This window comes from Panulirus ornatus, chromosome 10 (genome assembly GCF_036320965.1).
Source record: "Panulirus ornatus isolate Po-2019 chromosome 10, ASM3632096v1, whole genome shotgun sequence".
Classification (NCBI taxonomy): Eukaryota; Metazoa; Arthropoda; class Malacostraca; order Decapoda; family Palinuridae; genus Panulirus; species Panulirus ornatus.
In genome coordinates, this window is record NC_092233.1 from 51,445,603 (window position 1) to 51,466,563 (window position 20,961).

Genomic DNA, 20,961 nt, shown 5'->3' on the forward strand with positions numbered 1-20,961 from the left:
ACTTGCTTGTCTTCATCCTTTCCTGTCGCTACCCCGCCCCACAGAAGTAAACAGCATCGCTATCCCCTGCTTCAGCGACGTAGCGCCAGGAATACAGACTCTAAGGCCATATTCGCTCACACTCAGTCTCTAGCTGTCATGTGTAATGCACCGAAACCACAGCTCCCTATCCACATCCAGGCCCCACAGACCTTTCCATGGTTTATCCCTGACGCTTCACATGTCTATTGACAGCACGTCGACCCCGGTATACCACATCGTTCCAATTCACTTTATTCCTTGCACGCTTCTTACCCTCCTGTATGTTCAGGCCCCGATCGCTCAAAATCTTTTTCACTCCATCCTTCCACCTCCAATTTGGTCTCCCGCTTCTCCTTGTTCCTTCCACCTTTGACATATCCTCTTTGTCAATCTTTCCTCATTCATTCTCTCCATATGTCCAAACCATTTGAACACACCCTCTTCTGCTCTCTCAACCACACTCTTTATTACTACATATCTCTCTTATTCTTTCATTACTTATTCAATCAAACTTCCTCACTCCACATATTGCCCTCAGACATTTCATTTTAGAAAATCCTCCCTCATCCGTACAACCCTATCTATAGCCCATGCGTCACAACCATATACTATTGTTGGAACCACTATTCCTTCAAACATACCCATTTTTGCTCTTCAAGATAACTTTCTCTCCACACATTCTTTAGCGCTTCCAGAAACTTCGCCGCCTCTTTCACTTTTTGACTCACTGCTAAGTCCACTCCCAGATATCTAAAACACTTCACTTCCTCCAATTTTTCTCCATTCGAACTCACATCCCGACGAACTTGTCCCTCATCCCTGCTGAACCTAATAACCTTGCTCTTATTCACATTTACTCTCAACTTTTTCCTTTCACACACTTTTCCAAACTCAGTTACTAACTCCTACAGTTTCTCACTCGAAACAGCCACCAGTGCTTTATCATCGGCGAACAGCAACTGACTCACTTCCCAGGCCCTCTCATCCTCAACAGACTGCATACTCGTCTCTCTCTCAGAGACTCTTGCATTTACCTCCCTAACCACCCTATCCATAAACATATTAAACAACCATGGGGACACCACACACCCCTGCTGAAGATCGACCTTCTCTGGGAACCAGTCACTCTCCTCTCTTCCTACTCGTACACATGCTTTACATCTTTGATAAAAATTTCTCACCGTTTCTAGCATCTTATCTCCTACACCATATACTTTTAAAACCTTCCACAAAGCATCTCTATCAATCCTGGCATATGCCTTTTGCAGATCAAAAAATACCACATACAAATCCATTTGTTTTTCTAAGTATTTTTCATACACATTCTTCAAAGTGAACACCTGATCCACTCATCCCCTACCACTTCTGAAATCACACTGCTCTTCCCCAATTTGATGCTCTGTACATGCCTTCATCCCTTCAGTCAATACCCTCCCATACAGTTTCCCAGGAATACTAAAAACTTATGCCTCTGTAGTTTGAAGACTCGCCTTTATCCTCTATGCCTTTGTACAGTGGCACTATACATGCATTCCGCCAATCCTCTAGCACTTCACCACAATCCATACATATGGTGAAAATTCTTGCCAACCAATGAACAACACAGTCACCTCCTTTCTTAATATTTTCAACTGCAATACCATCCTCTCCAGCCGCTTGGCCTCATCTCATATCACACAGTGCTTTAACCGCCTCTTCTCTTTTCACCAAAGGACTGTCCATGACTCTCTCACTTCGCATACCACCCCTACCTAATCACCTTACATCTGCCACTTTATCATCAAACTTATTTGACAGTCCTTCAAAATACTCATTCCATCTCCTCACTTCATCACTACCTGTTATCACTTCCCCTTTAGTCCCTTTCAGCGATATTCCCATTTTTCCTTGTTTTTGCACATTATTTACTTCCTTGGAAAACATTTTATTCTCCCTAAAGTTTAAAGATACTCTCTCACCCCAACACCCATTTTCCCTCTTTTTCAACTCCTGCACCATCCTCTTGACTTCCTGCCGCTTTCTTTTGTACATCTCCCACTCACTTGCACTCTTTCCATGTAAGTACCGCCCAACCGCCTCTCTTTTCTCTTTCAATGGCAACCTTATTTCTTCATCCCACTACTCACCATCCCTTCTAGTCTGCCCACCTCCCACTTTTCGCATACTTCAAGTGTCCCTTACACATGACAGCACTGCTTCCCTAAATACCTCCCATTCCTCACACACTCCCACCCTCGCTTCATTTGATCTCTTCCCACACTCACTCAATTTGTCCTGGTATTTCTCCAGACAAATCTCTTTACAAGCTCGCTAACTCTTACCACTTTCTTCTCACCGACATTGTTTCCTCTTTTTCGAAAACCTCTACAAATCTTCACCCTCGACTTCACAAGACAGTGATCAAATATCCCTCCAGCTACCCCTCACAACACATTTACATCCAAAAGTCTCACCTAAACGCTTGTCATTTGATACTTCACATACGCATATTCTTGTATATCACTTTTTATAAACCAGGTATTCCCCATCACTGGTCCTTTTTCAGCACAGCTCCGTAAGCTCTACACCATTTCCATTCATAACACTGAATACCCCACATGCCCCAATTATACCCTCAACTGCCACATTACTCACCTTCGCATTTAAATCACCCGTCACTAATACCCGGCCTCGTACATCGAAGCTGCTGCCACACTCACTCAGCTGCTATCAAAACACTTGCCTCTCATGATCTTTCTTCTCATGACCCAGTGCATAAACACCGGTAATCACCCGTCTCTCGCCATCCACTTTCAGTTTCTCTGTCACACACTCTCACTACTAGTACTTCAGGAGTAATGCTACCTCTTCCTTAGCTCTCGTCCTCTCACCAACTCCTTTTTTTACTCTTATGACATTTCCAAACCATTCTTTCCATTTACCCTTGAGCTTCGTTTCACTCAGAGCCAGAACGTCCAGGTTTCTTTCCTCAAACATACTACCTATCTCTCCTTACTTCTCACCTTGGTTACATCCACACACATTCAGACACCCAAAGCTGAGCCTTCGAGGAGGATGAGCACTCCCCGCGTTACTCCTTCTTCTGTTTCCTCTTCTAGAAATTGAAAAACAAGGAAAGGGAAGTGGGGAGGGGGTTCCATCCCCCTGCTCCCGCTCCCTTTAGTCGCCTTCTACGACACGCAGGGAATACGGAGGTAGAATTATTTCTCCCTTACCCCAGGGGATGGGAATGGGGGATAGGGTTAGTTGTTATTTCGACTCCAGGAATATAAATAAGGACATCATCAGGATGGTGGGAGGAAGCTCGTGTTTCTCAGCTGCTAAATCAGTCTTTTCTAGCGAGGAAATTGCTGTAGGTGTGGGCGATTTATGGTCCAGATAATATGAGCTTTACGACCATCTAGTATAAGGCGCATCTGGGACAGGCATCGACCATCCTGCTATCGTAAAGGCCTACATCCAAAAAATTTGCTGACGATTGTGACAGTAGATTCGTCAGAGACTTTTTATCGCCTTCTTATATTCGGCTTTTTCTCCTGTGACGTTTGGATATTATGTGATGAAATGTGATATGTTTCTGGATGTAGAAACATTGTGTTGCTTCCACTTATACAAACATTATGTTGCTTCTTCTTATACAAACATTGTGTTGCTTCTGATAGAAACATTGTGTTGCTTCTTATAGAAACATTGTGTTGCTTCTTCTTACTGATACATTGTGTTGCTTCTTCTTATAGATACATTGTGTTGCTTCTTCTTATTGATACATTATGTTGCTTCTTATTGATACATTGTGTTGCTTCTTCTTATAGAAACATTGTGTTGCTTCTTCTTATTGATACATTGAGTTGCTTCTTCTTATAGAAACATTGTGTTGCTTCTTCTTATAGAAACATTGTGTTGCTTCTTCTTATAGAAACATTGTGTTGCTTCCACTTATACAAACATTGTGTTGCTTCTTCTTATAGAAACATTGTGTTGCTTCCACTTAAACAAACATTGTGTTGCTTCTTCTTATAGAAACATTGTGTTGCTTCTTCTTATGGAAACATTGTGTTGCTTCTTCTTATAGAAGCATTTTGTTGCTTCTTATAGAAACATTGTGTTGCTTCTTCGTATAGAAACATTGTGTTGCTTCCACTTAAACAAACATTGTGTTGCTTCTTCTTATAGAAACATTGTGTTGCTTCTTCTTATAGAAACATTGTGTTGCTTCTTCTTATAGAAACATTGTGTTGCTTCTTCTTATAGAAACATTGTGTTGCTTCTTCTTATAGAAACATTGTGTTGCTTCCACTTAAACAAAAATTGTGTTGCTTCTTCTTATAGAAACATTGTGTTGCTTCTTCTTATAGAAACATTGTGTTGCTTCTTCTTATAGAAACATTGTGTTGCTTCTTCTTATAGAAACATTGTGTTGCTTCCACTTAAACAAACATTGTGTTGCTTCTTCTTATAGAAACATTGTGTTGCTTCTTCTTATAGAAACATTGTGTTGCTACTTCTTATAGAAACATTGTGTTGCTTCTTCTTATAGAAACATTGTGTTGCTTCTTCTTATAGAAACATTGTGTTGCTTCTTCTTATAGAAACATTGTGTTGCTTCTTCTTATAGAAACATTGTGTTGCTTCCATTTATACAAACATTGTGTTGCTTCTTCTTATAGAAACATTGTGTTGCTTCCACTTAAACAAACATTGTGTTGCTTCATCTTATAGAAACATTGTGTTGCTTCTTCTTATGGAAACATTGTGTTGCTTCTTATAGAAGCATTTTGTTGCTTCTTCTTATAGAAACATTGTGTTGCTTCTTCTTATAGAAACATTGTGTTGCTTCCACTTAAACAAACATTGTGTTGCTTCTTCTTATAGAAACATTGTGTTGCTTCTTCTTATAGAAACATTGTGTTGCTTCTTCTTATAGAAACATTGTGTTGCTTCTTCTTATAGAAACATTGTGTTGCTTCTTCTTATAGAAACATTGTGTTGCTTCTTCTTATAGAAACATTGTGTTGCTTCTTCTTATAGAAACATTGTGTTGCTTCTTCTTACAGAAACATTGTGTTGCTTCTTCTTATAGAAACATTGTGTTGCTTCTTCTTATAGAAACATTGTGTTGCTTCTTCTTATAGAAACATTGTGTTGCTTCTTATAGAAACATTGTGTTGCTTCTTCTTATAGAAACATTGTGTTGCTTTTTCTTATAAAACATTGTGTTTCTTCTTATAGAAATATTGCGTTGCTTCTTCTTATAGAAACATTGTGTTGCTTATTATAGAAATATTACTTTGCTTCTTCTTATAGAAACATTGTGTTGCTTCTTCTTATAGAAACATTGTGTTGCTTCTTTTTATAGAAACATTGTGTTGCTTCTTTTTATAGAAACATTGTGTTGCTTATTATAGAAATATTGCTTTGCTTCTTCTTATAGAAACATTGTGTTGCTTCTTCTTATAGAAACATTGTGTTGCTTCTTCTTATAGAAACATTGTGTTGCTTCTTTTTATAGAAACATTGTGTTGCTTCTTTTTATAGAAACATGGTGTTGCTTCTTCTTATAAAAACATTGTGTTGCTTCCTCTTATGGAAACATTGTGTTGCTTCTTCTTATAGAAACATTGTGTTGGCTCTTCTTATAGAAACATTGTGTTGTTTCTACTTACAGAAACATTGTGTTGCTTCCCCTTATAGAGACATTATGTTGCTTCTTCTTATATAACCATTGTGTTGCTTCTTATACAAACATTGTGTTGCTTCTTCTTATAGAAACATTGTTGCTTTTTCTTATAGAAACATTGTGTTGCTTCTTCTTATATAACCATTGTGTTGCTTCTTTGCGTTGCTTCTTCTTATAGACATATTGTGTTGCTTCTTATAGAAATATTGCGTTGCTTCTTATATAAACATTGTGTTGCTTCTTTTAGAAACTGTGTTGCTTCCACTTACAGATACATTGCGTTGCTTTTTCTTATAGAAATATTGTGTTGCTTCTTATATAAACATTGTGTTGCTTCTTTTAGAAACTGTGTTGCTTCCACTTACAGATACATTGCGTTGCTTTTTCTTATAGAAATATTGTGTTGCTTTTCATAGAAATATTGCGTTGCTTCTTCTCTTATAGAAACGTTGTGTTGCATCTTCTTTTAGAAACATTGTGTTGCTTACACTTATAGATACATTGTGTTGCTTCTTCTTTTAAAAACATTGTTGCTTCCACTTATAGAAACTTTGTGTTGCTTCTTATAGAAACATTGTGCTGCTTCTTCTTATAGAAACATTGTATTGCTTCCTCGTATAGAAACATTGTGTTGGAGTTTCATAAGTTTCATTGTAGAGAAACAGTGTTGTATTTTGATGTTACGAGTATGGAAGTATGATTGCTCACCATGAACAAGGGTGAACATTATGGTGTAGGTTTGTCATGGTTAGGTTCATCATGCACAGCTGCTGTGAACAACGGATGGTTCACACGTTGGCTTCTGGATCTGTCGTGTACTCAGTGTCTGGTCCTACACTGGACCAGGCTCTGAAGACACACCAAGTGTCATTTAGTTTTACCTTCCTTGTATAGCTTGTTGTGACGTCTGGCTCCCGGCATGACTGTTACGACCAAGACTGTGTTACAAGACTGTCACAACCAAGACTGTGTTACAAGACTGTCACAACCAAGACTGTCACGACCAAGACTGTGTTACAAAACTGTCACGACCAAGACTGTGTTACAAGTCTGTCACGACCAAGTGTGGTCTGCCGGAGATGTGGGGCGTGTTTGGTGGCCATTCCGTCACTACACAGAGTTCAGGTTGTGGTTACAATGAGTCCAGGTTGTGGTTACAGCAAGTCCAAGTTGTGGTTACAATGAGTCCAGGTTGTGGTTACAATGAGTCCAGGTTCTGGCTACAATGAGTCCAAGTTGTGGTTACAGTAAGTCCAAGTTGTGGTTACAATGAGTCCAGGTTGTGGTTACAATGAGTCCAGGTTGTGGTTACAGCAAGTCCAAGTTGTGGTTACAATGAGTCCAGGTTGTGGTTACAATGAGTCCAGGTTCTGGCTACAATGAGTCCAAGTTGTGGTTACAGTAAGTCCAAGTTGTGGTTACAATGAGTCCAGGTTGTGGTTACAATGAGTCCAGGTTGTGGTTACAATGAGTCCAAGTTGTAGTTACAGTGAGTCCAAGCTGTAGTTACAATGAGTCCAAGTTGTGGTTACAGTGAGTCCAAGTTGTTGCTGCAATGAGTCCAGGTTGTGGTTACAATTCTTCCAGGTTATGGTTATAATGAGCCCAAGTTGTGGTTACAATGAGTCCAAGTTGTAGTCACAGTGAGTCCAGGTTGTGGTTACAATGAGTCAGGTTGTGGTTACAATGAGTCAGGTTGTGGTTACAATGAGTCCAGGTTGTGGTCACAATGATTCCAGGTTGTGGTTACATTGATTCCAGGTTGTGGTCACAATGATTCCAGGTTGTGGTTACAATGAGTCCAAATTGTGGTTACAATGACTCTAGGTTGTGGTTACAATGAGTCCAGATTGTGGTCACAATGAGTCCAGGTTGTAGTTGCATTGAGGCCAGATTGTGGTCACAATGAGTCCAGGTTGTGGTTACATTGAGGCCAGATTGTGGTCACAATGAGTCCAGGTTGTGGTTACATTGAGGCCAGATTGTGGTCACAGTGATTCCAGGTTGTGGTCACAATGAGTCCAGGTTGTGGTCACAATGAGTCCAGGTTGTGGTCGCAAGAAGTCCAGGTTGTGGTCACAATGAGTCAGGTTGTGGGCACAATGAGTCAAGGTTGTGGTCACAATGAGTCCAGGTTGTGGTCACAATGAGTCCAGGTTGTGGTCACAATGAGTCCAGGTTGTGGTCACAATGAGTCCAGTTTGTGGTTGCAATGAGTCCAGGTTGTGGTTACAATGAGTCAGGTTGTGGGCACAATGAGTCCAGGTTGTGGTTACAATGAGTCCAGGTTGTGGTTACAATGAGTCCAAATTGTGGTTACAATGAGGCCAGATTGTGGTCACAATGAGTCCAGGTTGTGGTTACATTGAGGCCAGATTGTGGTCACAATGAGTCCAGGTTGTGGTTACATTGAGGCCAGATTGTGGTCACAATGAGTCCAGGTTGTGGTTACATTGAGGCCAGATTGTGGTCACAGTGATTCCGGGTTGTGGTCACAATGAGTCCAGGTTGTGGTCACAATGAGTCCAGGTTGTGGTCACAATGAGTCCAGGTTGTGGTCACAATGAGTCCAGGTTGTGGTCACAATGAGTCCAGGTTGTGGTTGCAATGAGTCCAGTTTGTGGTTGCAATGAGTCCAGGTTGTGGTTACAATGAGTCAGGTTGTGGGCACAATGAGTCCAGGTTGTGGTTACAATGAGTCCAGGTTGTGGTTACAATGAGTCCAAATTGTGGTTACAATGAGGCCAGATTGTGGTCACAATGAGTCCAGGTTGTGGTTACATTGAGGCCAGATTGTGGTCACAGTGAGTCCAGGTTGTGGTTACATTGAGGCCAGATTGTGGTCACAGTGATTCCAGGTTGTGGTCACAATGAGTCCAGGTTGTGGTCACAATGAGTCCAGGTTGTGGTTACATTGAGGCCAGATTGTGGTCACAATGAGTCCAGGTTGTGGTTACATTGAGGCCAGATTGTGGTCACAGTGATTCCAGGTTGTGGTCACAATGAGTCCAGGTTGTGGTCACAATGAGTCCAGGTTGTGGTCACAATGAGTCCAGGTTGTGGTCACAATGAGTCCAGGTTGTCATGTCTCGTCTGGTCCTGGATGTTGGTGCCCACTATACCGTTACTCATCATGACTCACTTAGACTGCAGAGGTTGGGTCACCTCAGACAGTGCAGTGAGGTCAGTGAAGCCAGAGGAAGGTTGACCTCAGACAGTGCAGTGAGGTCAGTGACCCCAGAGGTTGGGTCACGTTGCCAGGTTACAGCGGTGCATCAGCCAATAGACGGATGTTTTCCTGTGTTGATGCTGGCGACGTGGGTCAAGGGATGGTCATCATGATCATGTTACAGGAGGAGAGGTCATGTTCTCTTGTTTGTGATAACCTATATTCTTTATATATATATATATATATATATATATATATATATATATATATATATATATATATATATATATATATATATATATATATATATTAACCATTTAATTTCCCAAAAGAAGGAACAGAGAACGAGGCCAGGTGAGGATATTCCCTCAGAGGCCCAGTCCTCTGTTCTTAACGCTACCTTGCTAACGCGGGAAATGGCGAATAGTATGAAAGAAAAGATATATATATATATATATATATATATATACACGAATATAGTGCATATGAACGCGCACTTCTGTAGAACTTACAAACCTCCAGGCTCGAACCCGGTACCCCATGCTTGGCAGGCGGGAACGCTACAGCTAGGCTATGATCGACCCTAATCGGGAAATAACTATTTGATTACTGACTCATCGAATATCCTTCGTTCTACATTGGTGCTCAGCGGGGTCTTAGTATTCGAATAGCCATATGTCCAAACCATTTCAGCAAACTCTTCTGCTCTCTCAACCACACTCTTTTTATTACCCATTCATTACTTACTCGATCAAACCAACTCGCACCACATGTCTACAAACATTTCCATTCCAACACGTCCCTCCAACTCCGCACAGCTGTATGTATTAGCCATGCCTCGCATCCATATGATATTGTTGGAACTACCATTTCTTCAAACATGCCCATTTTTGCCCTCCCAAATAACGTTCTCTCTTTCCACACATTCTTCATCGCTCCCAGAACCTTCGCTCCCTCTCCCACCCTATGACTCATTTTCGCTTCCATGGTTCTTCTCTGCCATGTCCACTCCCAGATATCTATAACACTTCACTTCCTCCAGTATTTATCCATTCAAGCTTACACGAACTAATTTGCCCTCAACCCTGCTAGACCTGGTAACCTTGCTTTAATTCACACTCACTCAACTTTCTCCTTTTTCACACACTTCCAAATTCAGTCACCAACTTCTGCAGTTTCTCACATGAATCAGGCACCAGTGCTGTGTCATCTGCAAATATGTGACTCACTTCCCAGGTCTATCAATTAATCTAATGATGCCCGGTGACCATCTCTCTTACTCACTTACATGTACTTATGTATTTCTCTCTTTTTATGGAAGGTATTCCCAATTGCCAGTCTTTTTAGCTCACAATGCAACTCCACAAGCTCTTTATTTCCATTCAGAACAATGAATATGTCGTACATCCAAATTATACCCACAACTGCCACATCACTTACCTTTGCATTTAAATCACCCGTCACCGATACCCGGTCTCGTGCACCAAAACTTCTGACACACTCACTCAGTTGCTCCCAAAAAACTTGCATTTCATGACCTTTCTTCTCATGACCAGGTGCACAAGCACCAATAATCACCAATTTCTTGCCATCCATTTTCAGTTTTACCCACATCAATCTAGATTTTACTTCCATACACTCGGTCACACACTTCCACCACTTCTGTTACAGGAGTAATGCTACCTCTTCGTTAGCTCTCGTCCTCTCACCAACTCCTGCCTTTACTCTTATAACATTTCCAAACTTTTCTTCTTTACTCTTGTGCTTCGTTTCACTCAGAGCCAGAACATCCAGGTTTCTTTTCTGAAAAATAATACTACCTATCTCTCCTCTTTTCTCATCTTGGTTACATCCACACACATTCAGACACCCCACTCAGGGCCTTCGAGGAGGATGAGCACTCCCTGCTTGACTCCGTCTTCTGTTTCCTATTTTGAAAATACAAGAAGGGTTTCCAGCCCTTATTCCCGCCCCCTTTAGCCGCCTTCTGTGACATGCTTGGAATACGGAGGTAGAATTCTTTCTCCTACTCACTCACACACACACACACACACACACACACACACACACACACACACACACACACATATAGGGGATAGGGGAGAAAGAATACTTCCTACGCATTCATCGTGTGTCGTAGAAGGCGACTAAAGGGGACGGGAGCGTGGGGGGGGAGGGCTACAAACCCCTCCTCTCCTTGTATTTTAACTTTCTGAACGGGGAAACAGAAGAAGGAGTCATGCGGGGAGTGCTCATCCTTCTCGAAGGCTCAGATTAGGTTGTCGGGGTGTCTAAATGCTGTGGTGGACGTGCTGTCAGTGGATTGAACCAGGGCAAGTGAAGCGTCTGGGGTAAACCATGGAAACTTTTGTAGGGCCTGGATGTGGAAAGGGAGCTGTGGTTTCGGTGCATTATACCTGACAACTAGCGACTTGAGTGTGAACGAATGTGGCCTTTGTTGTCTTCCTAGCGCTACCTCAGCGCACGCTGGGGGAGGGGGATGGCATTTCATGTGTGGCGGGCTGGATGAAGGCAGCATGTATGAATATGTACATGTGTATATATGTATATGTCTATGTTAGAAAGGATCACAACTTTGCGCGTCACCAAGTATATTCCTATGAGTCCACGGGGAAGATGAAACACTAAGTTCCCCAGTGCAGTTTTCGTGTAATAATCACATCGTCAGTGGAGATACAAGAAAGAGATATAACAGTCAGTTGATATACAACGAAGAGACGTAACCAAATGGCGTCCTAGCTACGTCTCTTCGTTGTATATCAACTGACTGTTATATTTCTTTCTTGTATCTCCCCTGATGATGTGATTATTACACGAAAGTGCACTTGGGAACTTATCGTGCTTCATTTTCCCTGTGGACTCATTGGAATAAGTCTATGTATGTACATGTATGTATACGTTGAAATGTATAGGTATGCATATGTGCATTTGTGGGCGTTTATGTATATACATGTGTACGTGGGTCGGTTGGGCCATTCTTTCGTGTTTCCTTGCGCTACCTCGCTAACGCGGGAGACAGCGACAAAGTATGATTAATAGAATAAATGAATATATATATATATATATATATATATATATATATATATATATATATATATATATATATATATATATATATATATGTGTGTGTATATGGGTTGACAAAAAAGAGATGGGAAATGTAAGATACACAAAATAGACACAGGAGAAATAAAGGAGAATGATACTGTCGTTATATTATTATTACTATTATTACTTACTGAAGATTATTATTTGATGGTTGATGATGTTCAAGTGAGATTACCATGGAGGCCAATGGACTGACAAGCATACTTGAACTACTCACTTTCCTGTAGGCTAATGAAAGGCCAGTAACCTTCTTACATTTAATACCTAAATAGAATGACATGAGTCCACATGACTTGACAGTTAAATGTGCGTAAGTACGTAGTGATTGGGATCTTAATATCTAACTGATCACAACGCTACTAACATAATCATTATGTATGGGTCCGTGGACGTTAACTTGATACTAAATATCTAAGGCTACTCACAGTATCAGAAATAATGTGACTTATATCCTAACACAAATGCTAATAGTAAATAAACTTCCTAATTCTCAGTTGCACGGGGTTCCTTGTTCTCTGGTGCTGGAAGTTCACCTGCGTGTGTAACACATGGTCTTAGATGGCTATTTAGTAGGTGGACGACAGCCAGGTCTATGGACGTGAGTGTGTCTGGCTAAGCAATGACCCCACGTCCTCCACGTCAGGTCGGTCCGTCCGTGCTCGCGTTTCCTTCAACAGCGTTGAGGCAGTCATGCCAGAAACACGTCCTCAATACTCACACATGCTGCACGGGACACACCAGCTGCTTTCCGCGCCTCTCGTGCCGCTCTGTTGAAATCGAATTCATCAGTGTCTCTTGTAGACACATTATTGGCTCCTTACCCTCACAGGGGGCGAGCCATGCACTATGTATAAAGACACCTTTTGTAACAACTTGAGGCGCTAGTTACCGGGATTTCTTAGTGGATGTTGAATGCTATTCCTCCCGGACTGGGTAAGTCTGGAAGAGGGTAGGGTACTTAACTCTCTCCAGTGACAACTGCGTTCGTGTGTTTACTGCCTGACTTGAAATCACGTTGGGTTACCAAGGCGATCATTTCAGTTTCCCTGGTTAATTACTTTGCTATGTCACTTTGTCAACTTCCAACTTCACATTGCCACTTCCACACTCGATACATTTTCGTGGTGACCTTATTTGAAACTGTATTACTATGTACTTAACTGAGCACCATAAATAATGAACGTGTACACATGGCGTAATCCTATATGGAAATTGCTAAGATGACGTGTCCCATACAATGCAATTTCTATAATTAACCTACAGCTATACTCATGATACATGCCAGGGGTTATTATATGTACTAATTCCTTACATTATTCTTACAATATGATACCTTACTCCTTACCAGCTAAACAGTATTACAAGAGTACCCATATGTGGCCTCTTTCCCTCCATACTTCTTGAACGTGATGTAGAATCACCATCCTATCTCAACATACAATGTTTACTGTAGTTTTTATTTCTAGGTTGTAGATTAGATACTTTTACATATTTGCAAGGTTTGTAATTTTGGCTGGAATGCTTAATATTAATTATCTTATCTTTATTCTCTCTTTAGATTAACCAAATTATATGCCTTTATAAATAGCAGACTAGAGATGTGTGAGGAAGTAGAGAGTAGATGTTTGTTTAAGACAGACAAACATCATCTAATGTGGTCTGTAGTAGAAGTATTTAGAAGCATTGGCATTTCAGATATTCTTTTTTTTTTAAAATCTGTCCATTAACCATTTTGTGTTATATGAGGATTATCCAGGTGATACTTAGAACCGTATGGTAGACTAGTGTTAGACAAATTTCTTTGATTAGAAACTTGTATCTCCCTGTGATAATGTTAAGTTGTAGACTAGAATAATATACAAGGCTTTATCTACCGATTTCTACCAGCTGACTAATCTTAGATCTGCCATATGCAATTGACGGCAGTATACAGTAGGTGTAGAACCATTACAGGAGCTGATGGTAATGTGTGTAGGTGTAGAACCATTACAGGAGCTGATGGTAATATGTGACATGATGAGTAACGATGCTTCTCCCTCCCCCAGGCGCGCCAGTATAAGGGCTGGACAAGGGTATGACGCTAGGTTTGTTCACTTCAAACAATATCTGTGTATTGGCTGCCTCCCGCCCTTCCCTCCTCCCACCGCTAGGGTCAACCACCCCCACACACACGGCTCCTCCTCACAACCTCCCTCTCTCGTCTTACCCATAGACAAATGGGAATTATGTTAGAGAGAAATATGAGAATTATACTGAAGTGAGAAAGATAAGAATACGTTGTCCAGTTTGCGATTAACGCCAGGTTGAATTTGATATTAGCCTTCCAGAAATTGTCATTTGATATACATTTTTTCACCTCAGTGAATGGTGAGATTATAAATGTATTATTGAGTGTAATTACAGAAATTTAAGTATCAATGCTCTGGGTTGGAATCATTAGTAGCGAACAAGATTCTGACATTGTCACGTAAACTTTTGACAGAACCTTGATGAATGCTAAGTCCTTTAGGTATTTAAATACATTTTGCCTTAAAATCTTTATAAGAATACATTGTCCTATCTATTTTTATTCTCGTAAATTTCATCTTAATAATCGCTGGGGAGACTAAAACGGTCAATATTTCACAGTGGACAATGGTTCATTACGTGGATCGCGACCGAACAGAAAATGAGGAGGAGGAGAGAGTGGAGGGTGTGGTGTGGTGGATGGAGTCGGACCCTGGTGTGTGTGTGTGTGTGTGTGGGGAGGAGGCAGTCTTAATGTCGTCCCCTCGTGTTACACCCTCACTTGTTGTTGTGTCAACCTCTGTTGCCCTGTACAATCCCGAGCCCACATCACCTCCTCACTCTGTGTGTGTGTGTATGTGTGTGTCACCATCTTCCTCTGCTTTCAGTTTTCTGTGTCATTTTATATTCACCTGAAGACTGTGTGCTTTGTGTCGTAGTCTAGTGCAATCTTGGTGTTTTATGTCACTCACATCACATATACATGTGTTCCCCCAGTGTTGTGCAGCATCTGACCTGTGTTCCCCCAGTGTTGTGCTGCATCTGACCTGGATTAACTCATAAGGTTTCTCTAATCCTGTTACAATCTAAGTGGACGGTTGTGTGTGTGTGTGTGTGTGTGTGTGTGTGTGTGTGTGTAATATTAGTAGGTTTACCCGGTAGTTAATGATCCGCCATCATTTGACGTCACTCATCATTAGTGAAGGTATATTGTTCCAGCTGATGTGTTGTGGTGGTGTGGGAAGAGCTGAAGAGCAGCGTGTGTGTGGCTGTCTTGTGACTTACGTCTGCACGTGTAGTCTGCTCTACTCGGCTCAGTAGTCTTCTCCTTCATGGTGAAGAGCTGAAAATTTAAGTTGCTTTGAGAGTGATTATTCTCTGGCGTTCCGACATGGCTGCACCATAACCTGAATCCTTAACACCCAGACTAACCAAGACATTTGGTCTGAGATTATGTTGTGTATCAGGTACAGGTGATGTATGTACCTATGTGATCATGTGAGACGGTCAAAAAAGGCTAAAAAATGCAACTTATGAATGACGCATCCGTAGTGGCATCAGATGACGAGCCATGAAGGATGATATTACTCCCATATAAGTCATCAGCCAGAGGGTGGACCATGTAGCCAAGCCAGGCCATTGACCAGGGTCATGAGGAGAAGTAATTGGACCTGGTGGTCTTCCCCTTTGGAGGTCTGTTGCTTCATGAGACGTGTTACCAGCCAGCAGTAACGTCTTTGTACCGCTGGTAAGACACAGACGAGCCTCCCCAACCCTGCCCGCCTCTGCCCCGGTGCCCCACTCGCTGGGAAGTGGTCGGTGGCCCACAAGGTAGCAGGGGATGAGCACAGTCTGCGTCGGGAGCAGTCCCACCTGTGCTGTACGCTCGCTCCTGCCCGGGGCGGTACGTGGCACTACAGGGACGACAGGTCAGGACCTTCAGGCTACACTGACGTGGTGGCCAGGGGTACGGCAGGTGGAGATGATCTCACTGGAGGAAGGGCACTTCCGGGCGCTCGTACCTGGGTTGGTCGAGTGCCTGAGGTGGATTGTGCCCGCGTCCTTCTGTCTTTAGGATTTGGAACAGCGTCACTTGACGTGATTGGCTTGCGCTAAACTCTCATTATCCTTCCTGTGTCATACCTTGTCATCATCCTCGATCATTAACCTTCCTGTATCATACCTTGTCATTATCCTCTATCATTGACCTTCCTGTATCATACCTTGTCATTATCCTTGATCATTGACCTTCCTGTATCATACTTTGTCATTATCCTCTATCAATGACCTTCCTGTATCATACCTTGTCATTATCCTCGATCATTGACCCTCCTGCATCATACCTTGTCATTATCCTTGATCATTGACCTTCCTGTATCATACTTTGTCATTATCCTCGATCATTAACCTTCCTGTATCATACCTTGACATTATCCTCTATCATTGACCTTCCTGTATCATACCTTGTCATTATCCTAGATCATTGACCTTCCTGTATCATACCTTGTCATTATCCTCGATCATTGATCTTCTTGTATCATACCTTGTCATTATCCTCGATCATTGACCCTCCTGCATCACACCTTGTCATTATCCTTGATCATTGACCTTCCTGTATCATACTTTGTCATTATCCTCGATCATTAACCTTCCTGTATCATACCTTGACATTATCCTCTATCATTGACCTTCCTGTATCATACCTTGTCATTATCCTCGATCATTGACCTTCCTGTATCATACCTTGTCATTATCCTCGATCATTGATCTTCTTGTATCATACCTTGTCATTATCCTCGATCATTACCTTCCTGTATCATACCTTGTCATTATCCTCTATAATTGACCTTCCTGTATCATACCTTGTCATTATCCTTGATCATTAACCTTCCTGTATCATACCTTGTCATTATCCTCTATCATTAACCTTCCTGTATCATACCTTGTCATTATCCTCTATCATTGACCTTCCTGTATCATACCTTGTCATTATCCTTGATCATTGACCTTCCTGTATCATACCTTGTCATTATCCTCGATTATTGACCTTCCCGCATCATACCTTGTCATCATCCTCGATCATTAACCTTCCTGTATCATACCTTGTCATTATCCTCGATCATTGACCTTCCTGTATCATACCTTGTTATTATCGTGATCATTGACCTTCCTGTATCATACCTTGTCATTATCCTGGATCATTAACCTTCCTGTATCATACCTTGTCATTATCCTCGATCATTCACTTGTCGTCAGCACCGTGAGTTAGTGAGAGAAGGATGGAGGAGAGAGAGAGAGAGAGAGAGAGAGAGAGAGAGAGAGAGAGAGAGAGAGAGAGAGAGAGAGAGCGTGAGCGTAGCTTGTACCAGCTGAGTGGAAGTGTGTGGGAGGCACCCGTCAGGGGTTAGCCCCGTGGGGCGGGGCCTCAGCATGAGGCACCCTCGCCTTGTGTTCGTGGGACACTCTTGTGTTGCCTCGTCCCTCCACTTCTGGCGCACGATTCTGCCGTCGTGGTGACGCCCTTGGTGATGAATGACGCCGCCACCTTCGTCAGGAGGGGCGTGGGGTGGGTGGGTGGGTGGGTGGGTATGACTCCTCGCCCGCCCACCCTCACTTTAACTACAGTCGTGGCAGATGTTCCTCTGGACTGTTCCTGTCGTAGATCGTGCCTTACAGTCTTGAGGTGGCTTGGTGTGGCGTCCTTGACATGGCTTGTTGGGGTGGGTGTGCACGTGGCTGGGGGGGTAAGGTGCTTAGGTAGCTGGAGGTTAAGTGTCTTCATGTTTCTCGGTAAGTTTGAGATAGTCACGTGTCCACGTAACAAGGGTCTTGAGGTGGGTCACGTGTCCTCGTAACACAAGGGTCTTGAGGTAGTCACGTGTGCACATGCCAAGGGCTTTGAGATCACGTGTTTCGGGTCTTGGTCTTGGTGTTCACGTGGCTGGGATCTGTGGATCATCACGTAGCTCGTCCCTTCTCGTGTGCACGTACGTGGTCATGCCGTTGCCGGGCTGGTGAGGTGTCGCTATATTGACAATGTCTCCTGCAGGAGGAGTGTGCGAGAGGCTTGAGGGGATGTGTGTCCACTGTCGCACACACACCATACGCATGCTTGATGTACACGTAGATATGTACATAGATATATGTATATATACATAGATGTAGTCAATATATGTATTTTTGTCCTCTTTAGTGATTGCATTGATCTGAATGCCATTTTTTTGGCTAATGTTCCCCCATAGTAATGTGATGGTAGTGTACGTACGTACGTACGTGCGTACGTGTAGTAGTGTTGACCTCCTGGTGCATGTTGCTGTGGTCAGATGAACCAGGGTCATTATAGATGTGTCTCCCCAACCCTGACCCACCATCACTTGCTGGGGTGAGTCAGTCTCCCCAACCCTGACCCACCATCACTTGCTGGGGTGAGTCAGTCTCCCCAACCCTGACCCACCATCAGATGCTGGGGTGTGTCAGTCTCCCCAACCCTGACCCACCATCACTTGCTGGGGTGAGCGAGTTAGTCTCCCCAAGAGTACGACATGTCGGGTCCTGGTGTTCTACAGGAAGGTACTAGAGAAATTATTGTTGTCTGTGCCACCATGGGAAGATGACACGCTGCTTCAGGGGCCATGTTATAGCTCACGTAATTCCTCTCTTAAATAGTGTGTCTTGCTCCTTAAACTTTATATTTTTTTACGTGAAGATTAGGACTACATGGGGATTAGGACCAGATGATGATTAGAATGGTCAACACTGTGGGCAAGAACAGTAAACAGTATCTCAGTGAACAGCAGAGATAATGTTATGAATGAGATCCGCACATTGATATAAAGCTTGGGAAAGAGTATATATATATATATATATATATATATATGTATATATATATATATATATATATATATATATATATATATATATATATATATATATCGAAAGCTTATAATGACTGACAGCTCCAGACTGAAAGATAAATGCTTTAATGAATAACATTGTGGATAATGTTATCGTATATAACATTGTGGTAATGTTATAATAAAAACAACATTGTGGATAGTTATAATGAATATCATTGTGGTAATGTTATAATGAATAACATTGTGGTAATGTTATCATGAATAACATTGCGATAATGTTATAATGCTTATTAACATGAGGGAAACGTGACGTAATGAGCGGACACGAAGACAATTGCACGTGAGCAATGTTATGACGGTGGCAGCTTTGTGTTCCAAGTAAATGTGGAGGGACACTAGTGATGATCTCAAGTCCTTACAAGTGTAAAATAACTGAAGTGACCTCTTCAGCCAACCATAAGTACTTAAGTGACATGAACAACAACCTAACTGTTTAGAATTTGTTTATGGAATATTTTAGAAGATTAGAACACTACTAACACGTCCACATTCATCTAAACAGACCTGAAACTTTCAACTTATATAATGGTAAGAACAAGGAGCAAGCTGGTTATAATAGATGTAGCTTTAAGTAATTAATGATAAACTCAGCAGATGAAACAACAATGGGAAACAGTATTGAATGAACCATTGTAAGAGTAACAGGAAAGAGCAATGAATGACTAATTGTTACATTATCTGGTAAAGATAAATGAGTCTTTTGTGACTTATTCTTCCTGGGTTCAAATTTAGATAAAGTCATGGTTTTACAGATAGTATATATCACTCATCACAAACACCAAAATATTATGTCATTCATCACCAACACCAAAATATTATATCATTCTTCACCAACACCAAAATATTGTAGCATTCTTCACCAACACCAAAATATTAAATCATTCTTCATCAGAAACCAAAACATTATATCATTCTTCACAAACACCAAATATTATATCACTTCACAAACACCAGAATATTATATCATTCTTCACAAACATCAAAATATATCACTTCACAATCACCAAAATATTGATATTCTTCACAAACAGAAAAATATTATTTCATTCTTCACAGCCACCAAAATATTATATCATTCTTCTTAAACACCAAAATATATATCTTCACAAACGCCAAAATATTATATCACATCACAAGCACCAAGATATATTACTCTTCATAAACATCAAAATATTATATTCTTCACAAACACCAAAATATTTTACTCTTCACAAACACCAAAATATTATTTCATTCTTCAAAAACAACAAAATGTTATATCACTTAACAAGCACCAAAATATTATATCTTCGCAAACATCAAAATATTTTATTCTTCACAAGCACCAAAATATTCTATCACTTCACAAACACCAAAATATTATATCACTCTTCACCAACACTAAAATATTATATCATTCTTTATAACCGCCAAAATATTGTATCATTCTTCACAAACAGCAAAATATTATATCATTTCACAAACACCAAAATATTATACCACTTCACAAACACCAAAATATGTCTCATAACAAGCATCAAAATAGTATATCATTCTTCACAAACACCAAAATATTATATCATTCTTCACAAAAAACAAAATATTTTATCACTTCACAAATCGAAATATTATATTCACAAACATTGAAATATTATATCATTCTTCTCAAACATCAAAATGTTATATTCTTCACAAACATCAAAATATATCATTCTTCACAAACACCAAAATATTGTATTCTTCACAAACATCAAAATGATATATCACTTCACAAACACCAAAGTATTATATTCTAAACAAACATCAAAATATATAATTCTTCACAACCACCAAAATAGTATATCTTTCTTCACAAACACCAAAATTTTATGTCTTCACAAACACCAAAATATATCACTTGACAAACACCAAAATATTATATCACTTCACAAGCACCAAAATATATCATTCTTCACAAAATATTACTCTTCACAAAAAATATTACTCTTCACAAACATCAAAATATTATATCATGCTTCACGAACATCAAAATATTATTTAATTGTTCACAAACAACAAAATAT

General features: G+C 40.9%; 1 protein-coding gene across 1 annotated transcript in view; it reads left to right on the forward strand.

Moving 5' to 3' along the window:
- The window catches only part of Cadps (calcium-dependent secretion activator 1), a 1,554,015-nt gene that overhangs the window by 171,277 nt on the left and 1,361,777 nt on the right, over positions 1-20,961 (forward strand). The window contains exon 3 of the mRNA XM_071665310.1: positions 14,042-14,080. Coding sequence (XP_071521411.1) covers positions 14,042-14,080 — 39 coding nt within the window. The remainder of the gene's footprint in view (positions 1-14,041; positions 14,081-20,961) is intronic.